The sequence below is a fragment of the Centrocercus urophasianus genome, unplaced genomic scaffold (genome assembly GCF_019232065.1).
Source record: "Centrocercus urophasianus isolate 14NV4802_14NV808 unplaced genomic scaffold, USGS_Curo_1.0 seq_51, whole genome shotgun sequence".
NCBI lineage: Eukaryota > Metazoa > Chordata > Aves > Galliformes > Phasianidae > Centrocercus > Centrocercus urophasianus.
This window is the reverse complement of record NW_024885100.1, coordinates 1,466,740-1,484,893: the sequence shown is the minus strand read 5'-3', so window position 1 is coordinate 1,484,893 and position 18,154 is coordinate 1,466,740. Positions and strand designations below refer to the sequence as shown.

Sequence of the window (18,154 nt, the reverse complement as noted above, 5' to 3'; positions counted from 1 at the left end):
GCCTGCAGCAGGGGGTTGGGACGAGATGCTCTGAAAGGTCCCTTCCAACCCAAACTGCTCTGCGACTCTATGATTCTGTGATTCCCAATCCTGTTTTCTTATGTTCAAAAGGATTACTGAGGGAAACACACTCAGCAGGTCACAGCTGAGAAGAAATCTGAGAATGCTGAGACAACATGAGCTCACTGAGCGCCACGGGCTCCCCGCTCTCCTGTCGCACTCATGGCGGCTGTCGGCTCGGTGTGATGCCCTGCCAGGCTGCATCCTCTGCTGCCTCCGCTGCCCCGGTCCCCTGGGGTCGCACCGACCCAGCAGGGATGCTGGGCTGCCTCCCCACACGTCCTGACTGCAGGCCATGGTGGGCACAACAGCCGCCTTTGGGGTTCCTTCTGGAAATGGTTCCTGCTGCAGAATTACGCTCCTTCCCGCACCTTCGTGACCACTCTGGTATTTAGTCCAGCATGCAAAATGTTGATCTCAGTGATGGTTATTCACTAACATCTCAAAAGGTTTCTTTCAGAGGGAAGTTTTCAACTGATGCCATTGTTCCAAGTTTTAATTGAGGGCAAAGCAAAACCCCCTTCAGATGCAGAGAAGCTCTGGGACCTCACAAGCTTTCATCCTTTATGTCGCCAAAGTGGGCACCACAAAAACGAGGAATAAAGGAGGAAAGACTGAACAAAATCTCCATCTATTCCCAAACTCCTATTTGCTAATTTATGTCCCATCTGGAAAGCTCAACTTAAAATGTGTTACATGATTCAGCAGCAAGTGAAGTTTCCCAGCCAGAATGCAGACATTTCTTTTGAGAGCGATGCTCGAAGCACAGCTTTTCCAAGTCCTGGGCAGTTCAAATGAAGCTTTTCTATCGGGATTTGAAAAGAACTTTGAACTGTTCCTCTTGCAATGGAAATGTGCTACGAGGTTGAGGAGAAGCACCGAGCTAACGGTGCTGCTGTGAGCTAGGCGTTACCGAGCCAGCAGCTCCCATTTTGTCTTCGGATTTTGCGGTGTCTTTGGTGATCACTGTTTCCTCCCATGACAATCCCAAGAGCAGCACCACCGGTCGCACCCGTCAGCCTCAGCACAGCACGTTGGCTGCTCAGGCAGCTCAGAGCCCCGTCTGCCTCCTCAGCTGGGAGAAAAGCAGCGCTGCTGCCGCGCTTGCTCTGCACGATGCGTGCTCCGGGCCAACGTTTGCTCACCGCAAACCGGAGAGCAACAAACGCGGCGCGGCGAGGGCTGAGGGCAGCAAAGGCACCCCCGCAGCAGGGGGGGCCGGAACCATCGGGCTCAGAGAGCGCGGAGATCGGGCACGCGGGGCGATGGACGCCGCGCAGGGAGGATGGCAGCGTATTGGAACAACCGCAGAGACTTCACTCCTTCCCTCCTCGCAGCCGTCCGGGCTCCCGCGGGGAGGAAATGCCGCGGGCGTCCGACCCGCTGCGGGGCCGCGCTCGGATGCGTGCGCTCTGCGGAGCCGCGCGCTGCGCCCGCTGTGCTGGGCTGGTCGGCACCGCGCGATGCCTTTTGTTTTCCTGAAATCCGAAAATCAAAGAAACAAAAGAAAAAGCACAGAGAAACCAAAGAGCGGAGCTTGCAGGGCTTTGGAGCAGGAAAACGAAAGAGAGCCGAGGAGCCGCTTTTATGTTCCAGGACGCGAAGCGGCCGTTCAGCATCGCTCCGGGCACCAGCGGGCGGCTGGAGCAGAGCTGCTCGTCAGGCAGCGGCCACGCAGGAATCCGCGCTCAGAAGGGAAGCGGAGTGCGGTGCCCGGCAGCCCGGGAAGGTGCCCGGCGTCCGGCCGTGCGCAGGTCCGTGCCGCTGCTGCGGCGCCGCCCTCAGCCCGCAGCAAGCAGAGCGGGGCAGCAAAACCGGAGACATGAGCCAACGTCTGGCGCTCACACGCAATAACTGACACAACACCCGTTACTCCCTGCACAAATCCTTCATGGCCACCATAACACTCCTTTCCAATCCTACGACCCGTTTCCTCGCTCTCTCACATCTCCAGAATTCAGAAGCTTTCAATAATATGAGTCTCTTGTTTCTTTCTTCAAGCCTGTCTGACTTGCAGACAACTGAAGCAGCTGGGACAAAACACAGAACCTCCTCCCTGGGCCTCACAGCTCTGAAGAGCAGAGCGCGGCAGAGCCCCCGAGCTCTTTTGGTCCCTAATTCTGACAGGGACATTCTCTTCCACCTTGACTACCCCAAGGGTTCTCTGCTAAGCACGAGATCTGCCCTCAGCATTGCAGGTTTGCCCAGAAAGAGAACCAGACACCCTCAGGTGCATCCAGATCCCCCAGTACATTTGTTTTAAATGACCAGGAAATCAAAGCAGCACAGAAGTCTCATTTTTAAAAGCAGCTCCCAAAAAGTCTGCACCATCCGGCAAAGAAAGAAAAGGAATAAACTCAGAGCAAGAAAAAGTGCTTTAAAATCAAATCTAACAACATCATGGCAAAGACTTTGCACCACCCAGCCATCCCTCAGAAGCCCTCCTCCTTCCCAGGGCAGCCCAGAAACGAGAGGCAGGTGAGGTGGCACCCACCAGAAAGGCTGCACCTGTGTGTGCCCCATATAAACCCACCTGGGCAGCACCCAGGAGGCTTGTGGTGGCTGGAAGGGATGGGGCTGCTTGTGGGGCAGCAGTGCTCTGGCACTTTGAGGATGAGGTGAGGTTGAGGCCAGGAGGAGCTGGGCCATTTCCTTGCTGTTCTTTAACGAGGCTCTGCTTTGCTTGCAGGCTGCTGCTGCTCCTTTTGTTTGGATTTTTGCTGTTCTTGGCCCCTAGGGTCTTAGGGGAATTGGACCTCTCAGGTAAGAATGAATGAATTACTGTGATCTCCCTGTGCTACTGCTGGTTTGAGGGGCTCTGTGTTTGCTTTGAGCCCCCTCCTCTGCTGCTGGTGTGAAAGGGGCTCTTGGATTGGGGCTGAGTTGGCTGATCTTCCCTCTGCAGAGAGCGTGACCTGCCTGCAGGACAGGCTGGAGCTGGAGCTTCCCGGGGAGCTCGGCAATCACTCGTGGCGTGTGCGTGCTGTGGGTAGGTGTTGCTGCTGCCCTGGCTCAGCTGTTCCCTCCAAGGCTTGAAGTCAGCTGCTGCCTGCAGGGCTGGCTGTTCCCTTCTCCATAGATGCGAGCGGGGAGGAGATGATGTCCTGTGAGCACACTGTGGATTATGAGAAGCTGCTGCTCAGAGCCCTGCTGGTGAACTGCACTAGCCTGGAGGTAAAGCGCGCTTCTGATCTGGGAGCATGATGTCATGGAGTGTTTGGGGTTTTTCTGCTGCTCGAGGTTGGGCTTAGTAGGGTTTCTACCTCTAATTTCTACAGACTTCTCTACTGTGAAGGGCCCCTTCTGCTGGGTTACTGTTCCCTGAGCACTTCCTCTTCCAGCTGTGCGTTAAACACCTTCAGATGCTGCTAGGAATGCTGTACTCTCCTGTGATGGAGTGGAGAGCTACTTTAAATGATGCCTGTAGGAGCTGGAAGGGGCCCGAGGGTGTCAGCACCTGGCAGATACATGTATGCATGAACACATAATCTGAGTTATGCAGAGCTGTTAAAGCAGAGTGGGGAGAGGCCCAGAGGCCTTCCTGGTACCAGCTGCTCTCAGGCACTGGAAGTACCCCTGGTACTTGCTCTAGGAGTGCTGGCACTGCTGCCAGGTGCTCTCTGAGGCTCTGCTCCTGACTCCCTCAGTGCTTCGTGTCCCTCTGCCTGACCTGCTGACCCAGAGAGCCCATCTCTACCCCAGAGCTCCTGAAATACCAGCTGATGTTGTACCAGCTCAGCTGCTTATCCTAATGATGAAGGAGCAAATGGTGAAGGGCTTCTGTGCTCCACTGCTGTTCTTTCCTGAGTTGACGTCCCTCCTGATTGAAGCCTGTCTCCCTGCAGCACGGCCAGCACCAGCTGAGGCTGCTCCTGCTGCTGAACGGCACCGTGGGAGAGGAGAGGAACGTCACCTACAGCGCTCAGTGCAGCGCTGCCCGCAGGGATGAAATCATTGCTCCTCTCTTTGTTGGTGTGACTGAGTGCACAAAGGATTCCATGGCGGTGGGTGAGGGCTGTGCTGTGGGTCCTGCTGGGGGCCTTGGGGCAGGCTGGGGTCCCACGGAGCGGTGGTTCTGGGGAGGTCTGTTGGCTGCAGCCCTCCTTGGCACGGCGCTCTGCTCTTTGAGAGCCGTTCTGCAAGCAGCCGTGCCCAGCGCCGTGGTGCCGTACCGTACCTGGCGCGGCGCTGCCTGGGGGGTGGGGGCTGCTGGCGCCGACTCCAGCTTTGGGGATGTGTAGCAGAGACTTCTCTTAGAAGCAGACAGTGGTTACAGCTTCATCTGAGGTAACTCTCATGCTCTCTTTCCTCAGGTTACCTTCCCAGGACCAAGTCTCAGTGATGAGCACCCGGTAGGTGTCTCCCTGCTGGCAGAAGGTGTCTGTTCTGGACCCAAAGGCAGCCCGTTGCCTTCAGGCTGGAGTAGCTACCGCTTGTTGGGGAGTCTAACGTGTAACCTCAGTGCAGATACATCGAATGCACAGCCTGTGCTGTGGTGGCCCAAAGTGCCCTGTTGCTGTGGGGCTGTGCTTTCCCTTCTAAGGCACCCCTCCTGCTCTGCAGGTTCAGGTGGCTGCGCTGGCTGGGACTCTGACAATTGATGATGGAATCAGGGTTCACCAGCTGAGCCTTGAGGAAGCCACGCAGCACGGCTACAGCTTTCTGACTGATGGACACCACCTGGTATTCCAGGCAGCCTTCACTGCCATTGGAGTTGTCTCCTACAAGGTAGGAGCATGGAGCTCATGCTGAAGGGATGATGCAGCTTTTTCCGGGGCTGGAAGCCTTCCTCATGATGGAAGTGTTTGTGGGTTATGGCTAGAGCTGAGTTCATCTGGAGCTGTACCTAATGGTATGAGCAGGCTGTTAGTTTGCAGAGTTACCTTGAGTTGTCTGGCCCTGCTCAGGGTGCACCTGCAGCAGCACAGTTCTGCTGGGGTTCTGCCTGTCCTTTGAGCAGAGCTTTCCTAAAGAGTGAGCGTGCAAAGCTCCACTTCCTTCCTGAAGACCAGCAGCCTCAGGTGGGCATTGCGTGGCTCTGCAGAGCTTCACCTGTGCTGCCTTCTGCACTGAGTGCCTTGCTCTGCATCCTGCCCTGCAGCACAACCAGGAGGCGATCTACACTGTGGCACTGAAGCTCACGTATGGCCCTCCTGAACACAGACTGACCGTGGAGTCAAGAATGCTTTGTGCTCCAGGTAATGTGTGGGAGAAGCTGCCTGCTCCTGCTTTGACAAGGATGTTCTGCTTCAACAAGGATGTTGTTGCAGGTTTGGTGCTTTGTAACACGACACACATGGCTGTTGCCATCCCAGCCTTCCCGGGGACCCTTATGGCTGTGGCTGTAGAGGACGAGACCATCCCAATGGACCAGCTCCAGGACAAAGGCATTACTCTCAACACAACAGGAGGGGTCAACCTGCTTGTCAGCAGTGGAGTCCTGAAGTCTGCAGTGAGTTGATGTTCTGGGGTTGTGGGGGTGGCTGTGCTCACAGCTCTTTGGGCTTTGCTTGTTACAAAGCACACCACCTCTGACTGGATGGGTCCTGGGTTGGCCACATGTGCTGTGACTGATGCAGGGTGGCTGTGGCCCAGATAAATGTCACCTCACTGGGTAGCAGATAAGCATCGCCCTCAAAAGTAACTCTGACTTCATGAACTGTCCTTTGAGAGCAGCTGGAGGTTGCACTGCTGTGAGGTGGGCTGCTGTTGGAGATGCCTGGAGCAATGCAGGTCTTCTGCTCTTCACGCTGTGTGGCTGCAGAGCAGACTGAACTGCTCCGTTGTAGGTGTTAAGGGCAACTCTTGCATTATGCTCCAGGAGAGTAACTTGTCTTCCAGCTACGTGGGGAGAGCTGCCCTGGAGTTCAGTCCTACCTGTCCTCCTTGAAACTGACTTTTCATTTCCATGGGGAGACTGTGGCAATGGTGATGCGCCCGGAGTGCCCCTGTGACCAGCACGCACCAATAGGTCAGTTATGCCCTGCTCAGCTGGCAAACCCCAACCCTGCCTGTTCTTGACCTGCTCCTTCCCAGGAAGTTCCTGTGGCCAAAATACAGCAGCTGTTTGGCAGACTGAGCTGTTGCTATTTGGGCGTGACTCCTGTACCTCTGTTCCAGCTGCTGTATGCACTCAGGATGGGTACATGGATTTTGAAGTCCTTGCTGGCAGTACTACACCTCCGCTAGCCCTGGACACGCTCAGGCTCAGAGATCCCATGTGCAAACCTGCCTTCAGGTCCCCCTCAAACGACAGGGCCTGGTTTCACGTCCCACTGAGCAGGTGTGGGACCAGGTACTGGGTGAGTTCCCACTGCTGGCAGGGGGGGCTTTGTGGGGGGAATGCCCTCAACTAATGCTGCTGTCGCTTCTCAGCTTGAAGGAGAGAAGTTAATGTATGAGAATGAGGTGAGGGCGCTGCGGTCTGACCGTTTGCTGCACAGGATTTCAAGGGACAGTGAGTTCAGGTGTGTCAGGAAGTCTCTCTGGCTGAGAGTTGGCTGTGGGTATGCTGTGCACAGGTGTGAGACTTGCTTCTTGTTCCCTGCCCAGGTTAACGGTGCTGTGCTCCTTCAGCAATGGTGATGCCTCCATCTCTGTAGGGGTTGAAAACCCTCCCCCCCTGGCTGCTTCCATGAACCAAGGCCCCCTCTCTTTAATTTTTCTAAGCTACCCAGGTAAGCCATCCCCAGGCTCAGATAACCGGGCAGTAATTCATGCTTGAGATGAGAGGGAGGGTGTGCAAGTCTGGGTGTGTGGGCTTTGTGGGGCCCTACATGCTTCTCTTCCTCCTGCTATGCTACTTGAGGTGGAGGAGTTGATTCTGGAGCTGAGTGCCTCTGGCTCCAGGGAGAGCTGCCAGCCAGCAGAGCAGCTGGCTTCAAAGCGCATGGGTTTCTTCAGGACTACTGTCGTGTAGGGACTCACTTACCAAGGCTTTGGCTCTTGCAGAGGACTCGTACAGGCAGCCGTACCATGACGACCAGTACCCCATAGTGAGGTACCTCCAGCAGCCCATCTTCATGGAAGTGCAGGTCCTGAACCGCAATGACCCCAACCTCCATCTCCAGCTGGATGACTGTTGGGCAACAGCATCAGAAGATCCGAGCTCTCTTCCTCAGTGGAATATTGTTGTTGATGGGTGAGCGCCCCGCTGGAGGCACGCTGCCCTGTTGGCTGCAGGGTTTGGTTGCTTCTCCCCTCGCCTCTTCTCTCTGCATTCCCAATCGGAGGCGTGGGGCAACAGGCCCTGCTTTGGGGGGTGCTGCTGGGCGCCGCTGCCTGGTGCCACGCATGGAGGCGTCCTGCAACTTGCAGGATGGTGCCTGTGCTTTGAACTGTAGCCTGCGGCTGGAAGCGGAGCAGCCTGGGCTGTAGGGAGGCGTCCTCCCGTAGCAGGGGGGTGTTGGTGTCTTACAGGTCCCATCCCACCTCGGCCACTCTATGGCCTCTGCCCTACCACTGATGGGCTGCTTCTCCCCCCTGCAGGTGTGAGTACGACCAGGACAGCTACAGGACTGCGTTCCATGATGTGGGCCGTGGCGTCAGCTATCCCAACTATCGCCAGAGGCTGGAAGTGAAGGCTTTTGCTTTCGTGTCGGACAAAGCCCTCCCCGGCCTGGTGAGTGCCGCTTATCGCTTACTGCGCTCAGCAGGACCTCCCGTCTCCTGTAAGCGAGCGGCCATATCTGTTCTGTCCAGGTGTACTTCCACTGCAGCGCCCTCCTCTGCGACCGCTTCCAGCCGGACTCCCCCTTGTGCACAGCGAGGTGCCCCAGGCCGCCCAGGAGCAAGCGAGGTATCGCCCCGGCGCGCCCTGCGTCCTACGGCAGTGCCGACGCGCGGCACCACGCCGCTCACTTCTCTCTCCCGTGCGCGGTTGCAGGCGGTGCGAGGCCGGGCGCCAGTTCCACGGCGAGCCTGCAGGGTCCGGTTCTCCTGGTGCCCCGCGGATGGGCGGCAGCTGGAGGTGAGGAGCGGCGCTGGCGTGCGCTGCCCGGCCGTGGGGGGCGGCCCCTCAGCGCGGTGCTTTTCTGCTCCCCTTGCAGGGGACGCTGCGCTGAGCCGGGCGACGTGGGCTGCGGTGACTGCGGCTGCTGTTGGCGTTCTCTCTCTGGCGGCCGCGATGCTGTTATTTATGGCTCTTCTTAAATGCCTGAAAAGAAGAGCCCTGATGGTAAATGCGGTATATTAATGCGTTTGTTATCAAACTTGGATTAAAAATGTGGCTTTTCAGGTAAGAGATGTAGCTCTGGAGTTGGTCGTGTAGCTCCTTGGAGGTAAACACAGGTGTCTCGGTGAATGGAGGCAGTGCTCCCCAGGTCTTCGGGCAGAGGAACCGAGCTGAAAACAGAAGAGAAGCCCCCAAAGCTTTAGGGCCTAAAGCCGGTGGCTGTTTCTTTGTCTCAGGAAAGCCGCGACTGCTAGAAAACAGCCGTGTGAAAGCAGCCCCTCTTCAGCTGCTCCTTCCCTCCCTTCGGAGAAGGGCTGAGCTGCTGCTTCGAGGTCAGCGCTGGGCACTGCGGCGTTCAGGTCTCCCCGTCCTGCTCGGTAGCGCAGTCGCCGCGCTGGCTTCAGAGCCGCGGGGCGGAGCAGTGCGATGCGGAACCGGCACCACTCAGCCGAGCAGCGCCCTCCGAAGGACGAGGTGTGAAGTGCACGGCGAATCGGAAGCGGGCGCTGAGACTCAGCGGGTGCGGGGTGGTGAGTCTGCGAAGTGTCCCTTTGGAAGAGGTGGGCTGGGGGGAGGAGGATCCCGGTGTGAGAAAAAGGAGCGTATGTGACAGGAGAAGCAAAATGCGAGTGTAAATGCAGTGGGGTTCTCATCTGGAAGAGAAACTACACCTCCTCTTCCCTCCTTCCCTGTTTAAAGAGCACTTTTAGAAGGAAGCTTGTGGCAGTGGTTGGTGTTAGCTGTCCAGTAGTTCTGCTAATGCATTGCACGCCTCAGTGCTAAGACTGCAGGAGGTGCCCGCTGTCCTTTAGGCTGTCACTTGGATCATTATACCACCTTCCCCTCGAGCAAGGCTTCAGAGAATGAGTGGGAGGCTCTTCCTCTCTCTGAGGAAATGCTTCTCAAACAGAAGCAAATGAAACTGGAGGTAGACCAGGTTTTAATCCAGGCTAAGGGTGGCTTGCAGGCAGCCCAGTAGGTTAAAGTGCTCTTTCTCCTGCAAGCCAAGAGCTGGAAGAGCACAACTGCTGCCTCTGTTTGGTGCCTCATCTGAAGGTGTGGCTGCTGCTTTTGCTGGGCTGTGTCTCCGTGCGACTGCTTGTGCCCAATTGCAGCACCTTGCTGGAAGCTGGCAGAGGTAAAACTAACTGAACTTGCTACGGGATTTCCTGAGCCTGCTATTGTGAGCAAGGCCAGGCTGTGAGCAGTGCTTTCACTTGTACAGCGTTGTTGCTTTCTCTACCAATGCACTGATTTGAGAATAAACTCCTGCTTCTGGATGGCACAAGTGGAGAGCATCAGCTCTGGCAATTGCCTTTCCCCACTAAACTAAATGATGTTGGTCCCAACGGCTTTGGGTTAATGAGATTCTCCTTTAAAACTGAGCGTTTGGATTGTATTTGCTCTTAATCCAGTGAGACAGCAGACAGCAGAGCAAAAGCACTGGTCAGTGCCACGAGCCACTTCAGAATCTCCCATGTTCCAGCATCTCAAGGATGCTGTGCTGGGCATCCTACTGCCTTGTGAGCAGAGCACAGAAGTGCTTGTAGGGGGCAGCTGGATAGGAACGGTGTGCAGAGCTCTGCTGGGGCAAGAAGTAGTAAAGCTTTTCTTTAAGCTAAACTTGTTTCTTAGTGTCACTACAGAATTATTCATCGTTGGTTTCAACTTGTTGTAAGTGGGTGGAGCAGTGCTGTGTGGGACTGGGTCTGTGATGCTGCCACAGCTTGGGGGGGGGGGGGGGGGAGAGAAGGCGTGGAGCGGAGCTCAGCTCCCACTGCCACTCCTTCACAATAAGCATTGCTGATGGGCTGACTATAATTCCTAAAAGGATTTCAGGCAGATCCTAACAGTGCTGCAATCCTCAATGGATGATAATCAAGGCTGTCTTGAGCAGGATTCCTTTTACCCTGACCTCCATCATTGGATGCTCCCAAGGACCTGGCAGTGCCTGGAAGCCAGGGGGAGGCAGAGATGCTGGGTGCAGCCTGCTGTGGTGCAGGAGAGCTCACAAGGATCCATCCTAGAGTACTCAGAGCTGGCCAAGGTCAGCGCCAGGTGTCTCTGAATTGTCCATCACTGGGAATCTAGAGAGGTGCCAGCTGACTGCCAGCCAGAGCAAAACCTCAGTACCTGTAGGCCTGTCGGCCTCACCTCAGTGCTTGGAAAAAGGATGGAGAAAATTACCTTGGGAGGTTCTGAAGGACAGTGCTGTCTTTGGCCAGAGCCAGTGTGGGTTCACAGAGGAGGTGGTCTTTAACAAATGAACTTTCCTTCCATAGTGAAGTCACCTGTCATGTTGGTGGAGGGAAGCCAGCTGCTGTTATCTTTAGGATTTCAGTAAAGCTTTCCATCCTGTATCCTTCTAGACAAACTGCCCAGCACTCAGCCCAAAATGTAACACGAGGGGTCGGCCCTGGGGTTATGGTAAATGGGGACAGGGCTGGGGTCAAGGCCCCTCTGTGCTGCCACAGCGCTCCATTTTAGGGCCGCTTCTGTTGAACGAACGCTTTCACCCACATCTTCGATGGAGTTTTGAAGGTGTCTCAGTAAGCATCCTCCCAGAGGGGGAGGAGCTGTTGGCTTCGTGGAGTACAGACAGCCTTGCAGGGAGCCAGGCACCACCAACGTGCAGTGTGACAAGCGGTGCTGCGTTGTGTGCTGCACAGCCAGCCCTGGTGGCACAGCAGCCTGGGCCAAGGGATGCTGCTGAGCAGCCCTGCTGCTGGGGGTTTGGCTGCTGCAGGTGTTACCCACCAGTAGCGATAGCAAAAAACTCTGCATGCGTGCTCAAATGGTTTCTTTGTTCCATCTTCTTGATGGATTTCTCCTTCCCTATGCTACATAAACAGTACTACAGCCCTATCTTTCCTTACAGAGAAACTCAATTTTGTTTTTGTCTTCCTGCTACCAACAGGAATTTTATGGAACATTCTATAGGGGAAAAGTTTTGAAATATTCACAGTAAATATTTTATTGAACAAGTGTGCTCCTGCTCGAAAGGAAAACTCTTAGGGAAGTTTTGAGGGCAACTTTTTACTTGAGAATAAATAAGAATAATGAGGCAACGTGGTTAAACAAACAGCACTTTATTAAACTCAGACAGTTAGATAATGCTTAGAACTATGACAGCATTGTCAAAAATGGAAAAAGTTTCAACAAAGTGAGAGGTTACAACCAAGAAGCAGAACAGGCCACTTAAGCACCCAGAGCAGGGCAGAACAGAAGGGCAGGCTGCAAACGGCTGCAGTGAGGTGGCAGTGAGTGCAGGAAAACATCCCTGCAGCTGTATAGGTGTGCAAAAGCTTACACCACAATTAAGGCGTGATGAAACCTGCTTTCCTCTCACAACACACAGCATTAGTGTGGTACACTCACAGTATTTTAACACGGGCTGTTAGCACTTAGAAATTTTTCACCTTTCAAAAGCATTTCTGATGTTCTGGGCTTTAACACTTACGTATGAAATGGCCAAACCACTGCGCACGCGTTGCAAACAACAGTGCAGCCAGAGCTCCAGGAGCACAGGCAAACACTGCCCGGCCCTTCTCTTACCCAACTGCCCCCAACTCTGCTGTGACAGTTGCATCCCTCTCCCCAACTCTGCAGAACATTCCCTCGCTCACGCAGTGTCACGCTGTGCTGCTCAGCGTGTGCTCCTACCATTGCTGTTACAGTGACAACGCACGACGCACGCCGGCTCTTTCAGCTCCCATATGAAGTGCACTGAGGTTGGATGCTTAACAAGTAAACAATTACATTGCAAAGGACAGACCTGCACAGCGGAGTGTTTGAAGATGGGCAGAATCCCACTATTTGTTCTTTCGTTTGTTGTCAGAGAAGTCCATGACAGACAGACTCTTCTGTGGTGAACTTCCATTAACTTCTTGCTTCCTCGCCTGGCTCCTGCACAGGAGAAAAGAACAACTTTATGTCTGTTCTCCCCTAAGACTGCTGTCTAACTTTCTGCCAGAGCAGCTGAGCAACACGAGATGTAAGCCTGAGACTTCTGAACATCCGCTGCTGCTCTACGTGCCACAGCTCTCTGAAAAGGCACCGAACACAAAAAGAGCGATCTGCCAGCGCCTCTTTAACATCAAACTGTAATTTGTATGTAGGTTCTCAGCACATCACTATGTGCTGCAGGAGAGAGAAATCTTTCCTGGACCTGGTGGGCAAAGCGATGGGCCTGGCAGCACGCCTCGGAGGAGGGCTGCAAGTCCTGGAGGTGTGCAGACACACTGGGCTTGGCACCAGTCTTCTCTTCCTGAAGTACAACACCCTCACAGGAAACTGTGTGTCCCTGAGAACCGTGCAGAAATGCTGCTGTGATGAAGGACCAAACTAAGAAAGTCTCAGAGAGAGCAGCTGCAGCTTTTCTCCTTGCTCCCCCCTGTGCTTACGAGTGACCATCAGCCCTTCCTTGCTGTGAACGCACTGGCAGGCAGCAGGTGGCCCTCCAGCACAACCTGCCAGGGCCGCCCTCAGCCCAGCAGAGCAGAGCTAAAGCACAGCTCCCTAAACTGGCCTCCAAGCCCTGAGCTCCTGGAGCATGTGCAGACCTGACCTGCAATCCAGTACACGCGTAGCATCCAGAAAAACGACTCACTCCTGCTGAAGCCACCCACGCTCTTCCCTTTATCAACTCGTGCTCCTATTCCAAAGCTACATTTCTGTCCATTTCTCTACAAATGCAGGTAAGCTGAGATAGCTGGGTACTGTGTTGTGCAGAAAGAACGCTGCTGCATCCTCTAGGCACACCTGAAAGCATGCTTTGAGGATGTTTAAATCAACATTAATTCTGAGATAAAGATAAATTTTGATGTTACAGTGTTAGCATATGCAGGTTTTTCAAGCTCAAAGGGAGGAGGTTTAAGGTTGGACATAAGAAAGCCTTTCAGAGTGAAGGTGGTGAGGCCCTGGCACAGGTTGCCCAGAGATGTGGTGGATGCTTCATGGCTGGAGACAGCCAAGGCCGGGCTGGGTGGGCTCAGAGCACCTGATGGAGCTGTGCGTGTCCCTGCTCGTGGCAGGCAGATGGATTGGATGGCCTTTAAAGGTCCCCTCTAACTCTAAGGATTCTGTGATTGTAACTCTCACCAAAATCCATACTAATGATGAGGTTTAATGTTGAAGCACCAAAGCAGCCAAAGATGCCCCAGCACCAAAAAACCATCCATTAAACGAACCAGAAGTGGTTCACTGTTAATATAAAGGCAGTAACCAAAGCAGCAGTGCAGGTGCAATTTGAAGTCAGGATGCAGAAGTCAGGGCTGTTACCTTGAGGCACACCAGCAGTTGACCAGAGCTGAAAGAGTGATGTAACAAACACTCAGCACTCCAGAAACTCCCAGTGAAAGCGCACCCAGGCCACAAAGCACACAGAGCAGGGCTATGCCCCCGATGGATATCACAACACCTAATAAAACAAGACAGAGAGTATCGTTTAAACACGTTTATATACAACTGAGTTAGAAAAGCAGGTGTTCGACCACAACCCCAAAGTAAAAGCATTTGGGAAAATGGAATCAACCAGCTGATGGGGGAACAGCCAAGAGCCTGGCCCTAGCAGGACAGCACTGGAAGGCAGAGTAACAATGCCTTCCACAAAATACCAGAAACAAAAGCTTTGCGTGGCCAAGATAACTGGTTTTGCCGCGATCAGTGGTTCAGATTAGAAAGGCAATTAGGATTTCCTTTGGTACAGAATGCAGTTAATCAGATGACTGCTCTGAGGACTACACGCAGAAATCTTCAAATGCTTCAACTGGGACTCCAAAAAGAAGAAAAGGGTAAGGAAAAGGTTTCTGCCTGAAAAGGGAGTACGTAGATTCATGCATACAATACCTTCCATGATTATCACACCAACACAAGCCATTATGACTGTCGTAATGACAAAGATGAGGAAAAATGCCACAGGAATAGTAGACACTGCAATGAACATCAGGAGCGATAAGGCAACAAAGGGATGGTCATCCAAATACAGGCCCAGGCGGGAGTTCATAAACGCAACGACCTGCGGAGGGAAGAACAGCGTTCAGCTGTATTTCACCGTAACTCCGCGGCCGCAGCTCGCCAGTGAGAAGCAGGGGAACACCTTTTGTAAGTCTGCAGGTGGAAACAAATCCCTTCTGTTAAAGCAGTTGTACACTGGAATTTCTGCGTAGAAGAGAAATTTCTTTCTCTCTAAGCAAATACGTACTGTAGTTTATTTGTGGAGCAGCACAAACATGTCACCAAACAGCCACTCTTCCGCCTTAATGGCTATACTGGTAAGACAGAAGTGCAGAACAGTGGTCCCTTCATCTCGACTGCTGAAGATATGGGAGGGCTGCCCTTCCCCTGCACTCCTGAGCGTTTGCTCAAGAAAGAGAGCCCCAAGTTTCCAAATAAAGGAAAGAAAGCATCACTGAGATAAACTGGGGCACTGCATCTCAAGAGCTGTAAAGATCCCGGCTTCGGAAGTGCGCCACAGACAGTTCTCCCAGTTCTCACGCAGACCTACGTTTGAGTTGCTGTGGATGGACTGCACGATGAAGTGCCATTGCTTCTGCAGCTCCTGCAGCTCTTTAGACATGCTGGGCCCTGTAGTGCCGCTGCCAGCCCGGGCGGTGGCAGACTCGTGCAGGTGTTTCCTGAAAATAAAGGAAAAGCTTTTGCCAAAACAGAGACTATACATTTTGTTGTTAATGTCATTTGTAGCCTAAAATGTTAGGTTCACAAAGGAAACCTAACACACAGGCCCTGAAAGCTCTTCTGGAACTCCCAAGGGCAGAAATAAGTATCCAGGTGCCCTACCTCCTTCCTTACAGCCCTGATATCCCTAATTGAACAATGCCTGCTTTCACAAAACCAGCTAACAGTCAGCAGAGCACTCTGACACTAAGCAGAACATCCTTTTCCTGCTTAACAAGTCCCACACATCACTGTTATCCAGGTCAGCATGGGGGTCCTCTCCAGTACAGCACTCTGAACTGCAACTCAAAAAAAAACCAAGAAGAGGGCAATGCGGGGTCACGAAGAGGAAGGCTGCTTACTTTGTATCTGAGGGTTTTGAGACCCCCACCCAAAACCAATGAGCACACGCAAGGAGAGGAACTCTATGGAATGGTTTTGCAGGGAGAACTGAATGTTTGTACCTCCCAGGAAACCTTTTGCATAGGTAAGACCAGTGAGGTGTATCAGCTGAAGGGCTTTTGTTCAGGGGGGCATGGTTAGGGCAGGCATCATAAATTAAGAATGCCTGCATCCTAACACCACATCGGGGCTGGTGAGGGCGTTTCCGCATTGTGCACCACAACCGTGACCCGTTTAACCACGGGGGGACAGCACTGCTGGTGAGAAGAGCTGGGGCTGTGCAGGTGGAGAAGAGAAGGCTGTAGGGAAAGCTGAGAGCAGCCTTCAGTGTCTAAAGGGGAGCAAGAGGAGAGAAGGGGACAGACTCTTCAGCAGGGTCTGTGGTGACAGAGCAAGGGAAATGGCTTCAAACTTCAACAGGGAGGTTTAGGTTGGACATAAGGAAGAAGTCTGTTACAGTGAGGGTGGTGAGGCCCTGGCACAGGTTGCCCAGAAATGTGGTGGATGCTTCATGGCTGGAGACAGCCAAGGCCGGGCTGGGTGGGCTCAGAGCACCTGATGGAGCTGTGCGTGTCCCTGCTCATGGCAGGCAGATGGATCGGATGGCCTTTAAAGGTCCCTTCCAGCTCTCAGTTCTCTGTAAGTCGGCTCTCCCTGCACAGCACACAACGCTCCCGGGCCTCCAAACGCGGCCCGAGCGGAGTGCAGCAACGCCGCACAGCAGCGGCGCCAACCGCCCCTAGACGCCATCTGCTGCGCCGCCTCCATCATCCAAGGACACCCAACGCCACGCTCGGCTTCTCTGAATTCTGAACACGTAACCACGGCGTCAACGTTACTTTTAAAATAATTTTATATTAATTGAGTAACGTACGATTTTATCTACGCTGCCGTTACATCCGCACCCCCGACACGGACGGTACCGAACGCCGAACTCGGCTGCCCGCCGCGCCGCCTCCTCCCCTTCCGCGCCGCGCAGCGCAGTGGGGGAACCCACGGCCCCCAAACCCCACGACCCCCAAACTCCACGGCGACACCACGGCAACGCTGCCGCCTCGCTTCGGGCCGCCGCCCGCCAGGCCCCGCCGCGGGGAGGCACGGGGGCAGCGTGAAGGGCGGCTCTACGACCCGGCCCTGGGACCGGCCTCCGCGACCAGACCGCATGGCCCCGGCCCCGCCGCCATCGCACCCCCCACTCACCTCCCGCCGGGCCGCGGCTCCCGTAGCGCTCGCTTTCGGAGCGCTGCGCCGCCTGCTGTCTCCGCCCCTGACGGCCGGGCCGGGCGGCTCTGTCGTTTTCTGCGCCCTCCCGCTTTGCCCCCCCCGGCCCGCGCCGCCTCGGAGGGCGGTTCCGGGCTTCGTGTGGTGCTGAGAGCCACGCGGCGCGTCCCGGAGCCTCCTACTTATTTCGATTCTTTTACGGCTGAAATTAAGGACGGAAAACAACCCGGGCCGCAGCCGCGCGGCTCCTCCAGCAGGGGCGGCGCAGGGACCGCCCGCACGCGGCTCCGAGCCCGGGCCGTGCCTCGCGGTGGGGGCGGCTCGGCGTACCGGGACCCGCAGCCGGCAAGGCGGGGAGTTCTGCCCGGCGCCGCCGCGGGGAGCCGCGCCCCGGTGACCCGGAGCCGCCGCGGCCGAGCCGGCAGCCGGTGTTGGTGCCGGTGCCGGTGTTGGTGCCGGGCTCCTCGCCGCGCCGCCCTGAGCTGTGCCAGCAACACGTGCCTTTCTGCTTCAATGACTGATTTCGGATTGGTGCCACCGTGGGAATGTTGGGAAGCCGATATGAAATGTGTCGGGGTTATTTTGTAACGGCAGCGAAGCACGCTGTGCATTTCATCTTCACACAGGGTTTATGAAGTACTAAGTTTCTTTTTAGCACGCTAGGCTGCCTGCAGGCGGTGTGCGAGCCGTGCGGAGGTCACCGAGCTCTGCAGGTACAAAGAAGTAAAGCAGAGATCTGTGTTACCGTGAGCTCATCTGGGTGCTGCTGGTGCAACACCAGGCCTCCATCAGCAGTGGGCAAGCCTAGAGATGGGTGGACATAAGGAAGAAGTCTGTTACCGTGAGGGTGGTGAGGCCCTGGCACAGGTTGCCCAGAAATGTGGTGGATGCTTCATGGCTGGAGACAGCCAAGGCTGGGCTGGGTGGGCTCAGAGCACCTGATGGAGCTGTGTGTGTCCTTGCTCATGGCAGGCAGATGGATCCGATGGCCTTTAAAGGTCCCCTCTAACTCTAAGGATTCTGTGATTCTCAATTTATATGTATGTATATGTTAAGTGAATGTAGCTAGCTGTAACATTACAGCATGTCATCCAGTGATAATGCTGCTATGAGCTTTAATGGCTCTTGAGGACATTGGAGTTGTGCACAAAGGAACAATCATCATCATAACTGTTGCTTAACCGAGCTTGTCTTCTTGCCAGCATTACCTTGAATTCACAGGAAGGTGCTCCTATTGCAGAACAGCACCAGGGACTTTGTGCATCTGTGACTGAAAGCAGTCACACTTAGCAGTGCTGGTTCTGTGCCCCCACTGCTGGCTTGTGCTCATGGGGCAGCTCGTGGGGGGAGCTTCCATGTGTGGCCACAAAGTGCCATCTCCCACCTTGAGCTAACATCACAGCCAAGGAAAGCAGTGCCGTTGTGTGAAGGATGCCTGCTCTTCTTGTGGTTTACAGAAAATGTGATGAACGGCACTTGAAAGTGCTGGTGAGGAGCTGTGGTGGGAATGGAAGGGTTGCTCGGTGGGCAGAACACGTGCAATGCCTCTATCAAGGGCCGGCGTCAGGAAATTGCTCTGGATTTCCTGCTGGGTAGTAACAGCTCCGTCTGTGCTGAAACTGG

At 54.7% G+C, this 18,154-nt stretch overlaps 1 protein-coding gene and 1 long non-coding RNA gene across 2 annotated transcripts; both read left to right on the top strand.

Moving 5' to 3' along the window:
- The first annotated feature begins 906 nt into the window (after positions 1–906).
- ZP2 (zona pellucida glycoprotein 2) lies at positions 907–8,502 on the top strand. The gene is given in 21 exon segments (XM_042835339.1): positions 907–1,025; positions 1,027–1,085; positions 1,088–1,235; positions 2,371–2,538; positions 2,750–2,823; positions 2,966–3,049; positions 3,140–3,234; positions 3,906–4,064; positions 4,374–4,412; positions 4,624–4,788; positions 5,162–5,258; positions 5,331–5,512; positions 5,902–6,031; positions 6,181–6,362; positions 6,436–6,527; positions 6,613–6,737; positions 7,012–7,201; positions 7,549–7,681; positions 7,762–7,858; positions 7,946–8,029; positions 8,109–8,502. Coding segments are annotated over 21 exon segments (2,568 nt in total). The 3' UTR covers positions 8,255–8,502.
- A 1,492-nt stretch (positions 8,503–9,994) lies between these two features.
- LOC122169325 lies at positions 9,995–14,902 on the top strand. The gene is made up of 2 exons (XR_006171546.1): positions 9,995–12,930; positions 13,941–14,902. It is a non-coding gene; the product is annotated as an uncharacterized LOC122169325 (long non-coding RNA).
- The last annotated feature ends 3,252 nt before the right edge of the window (positions 14,903–18,154 follow it).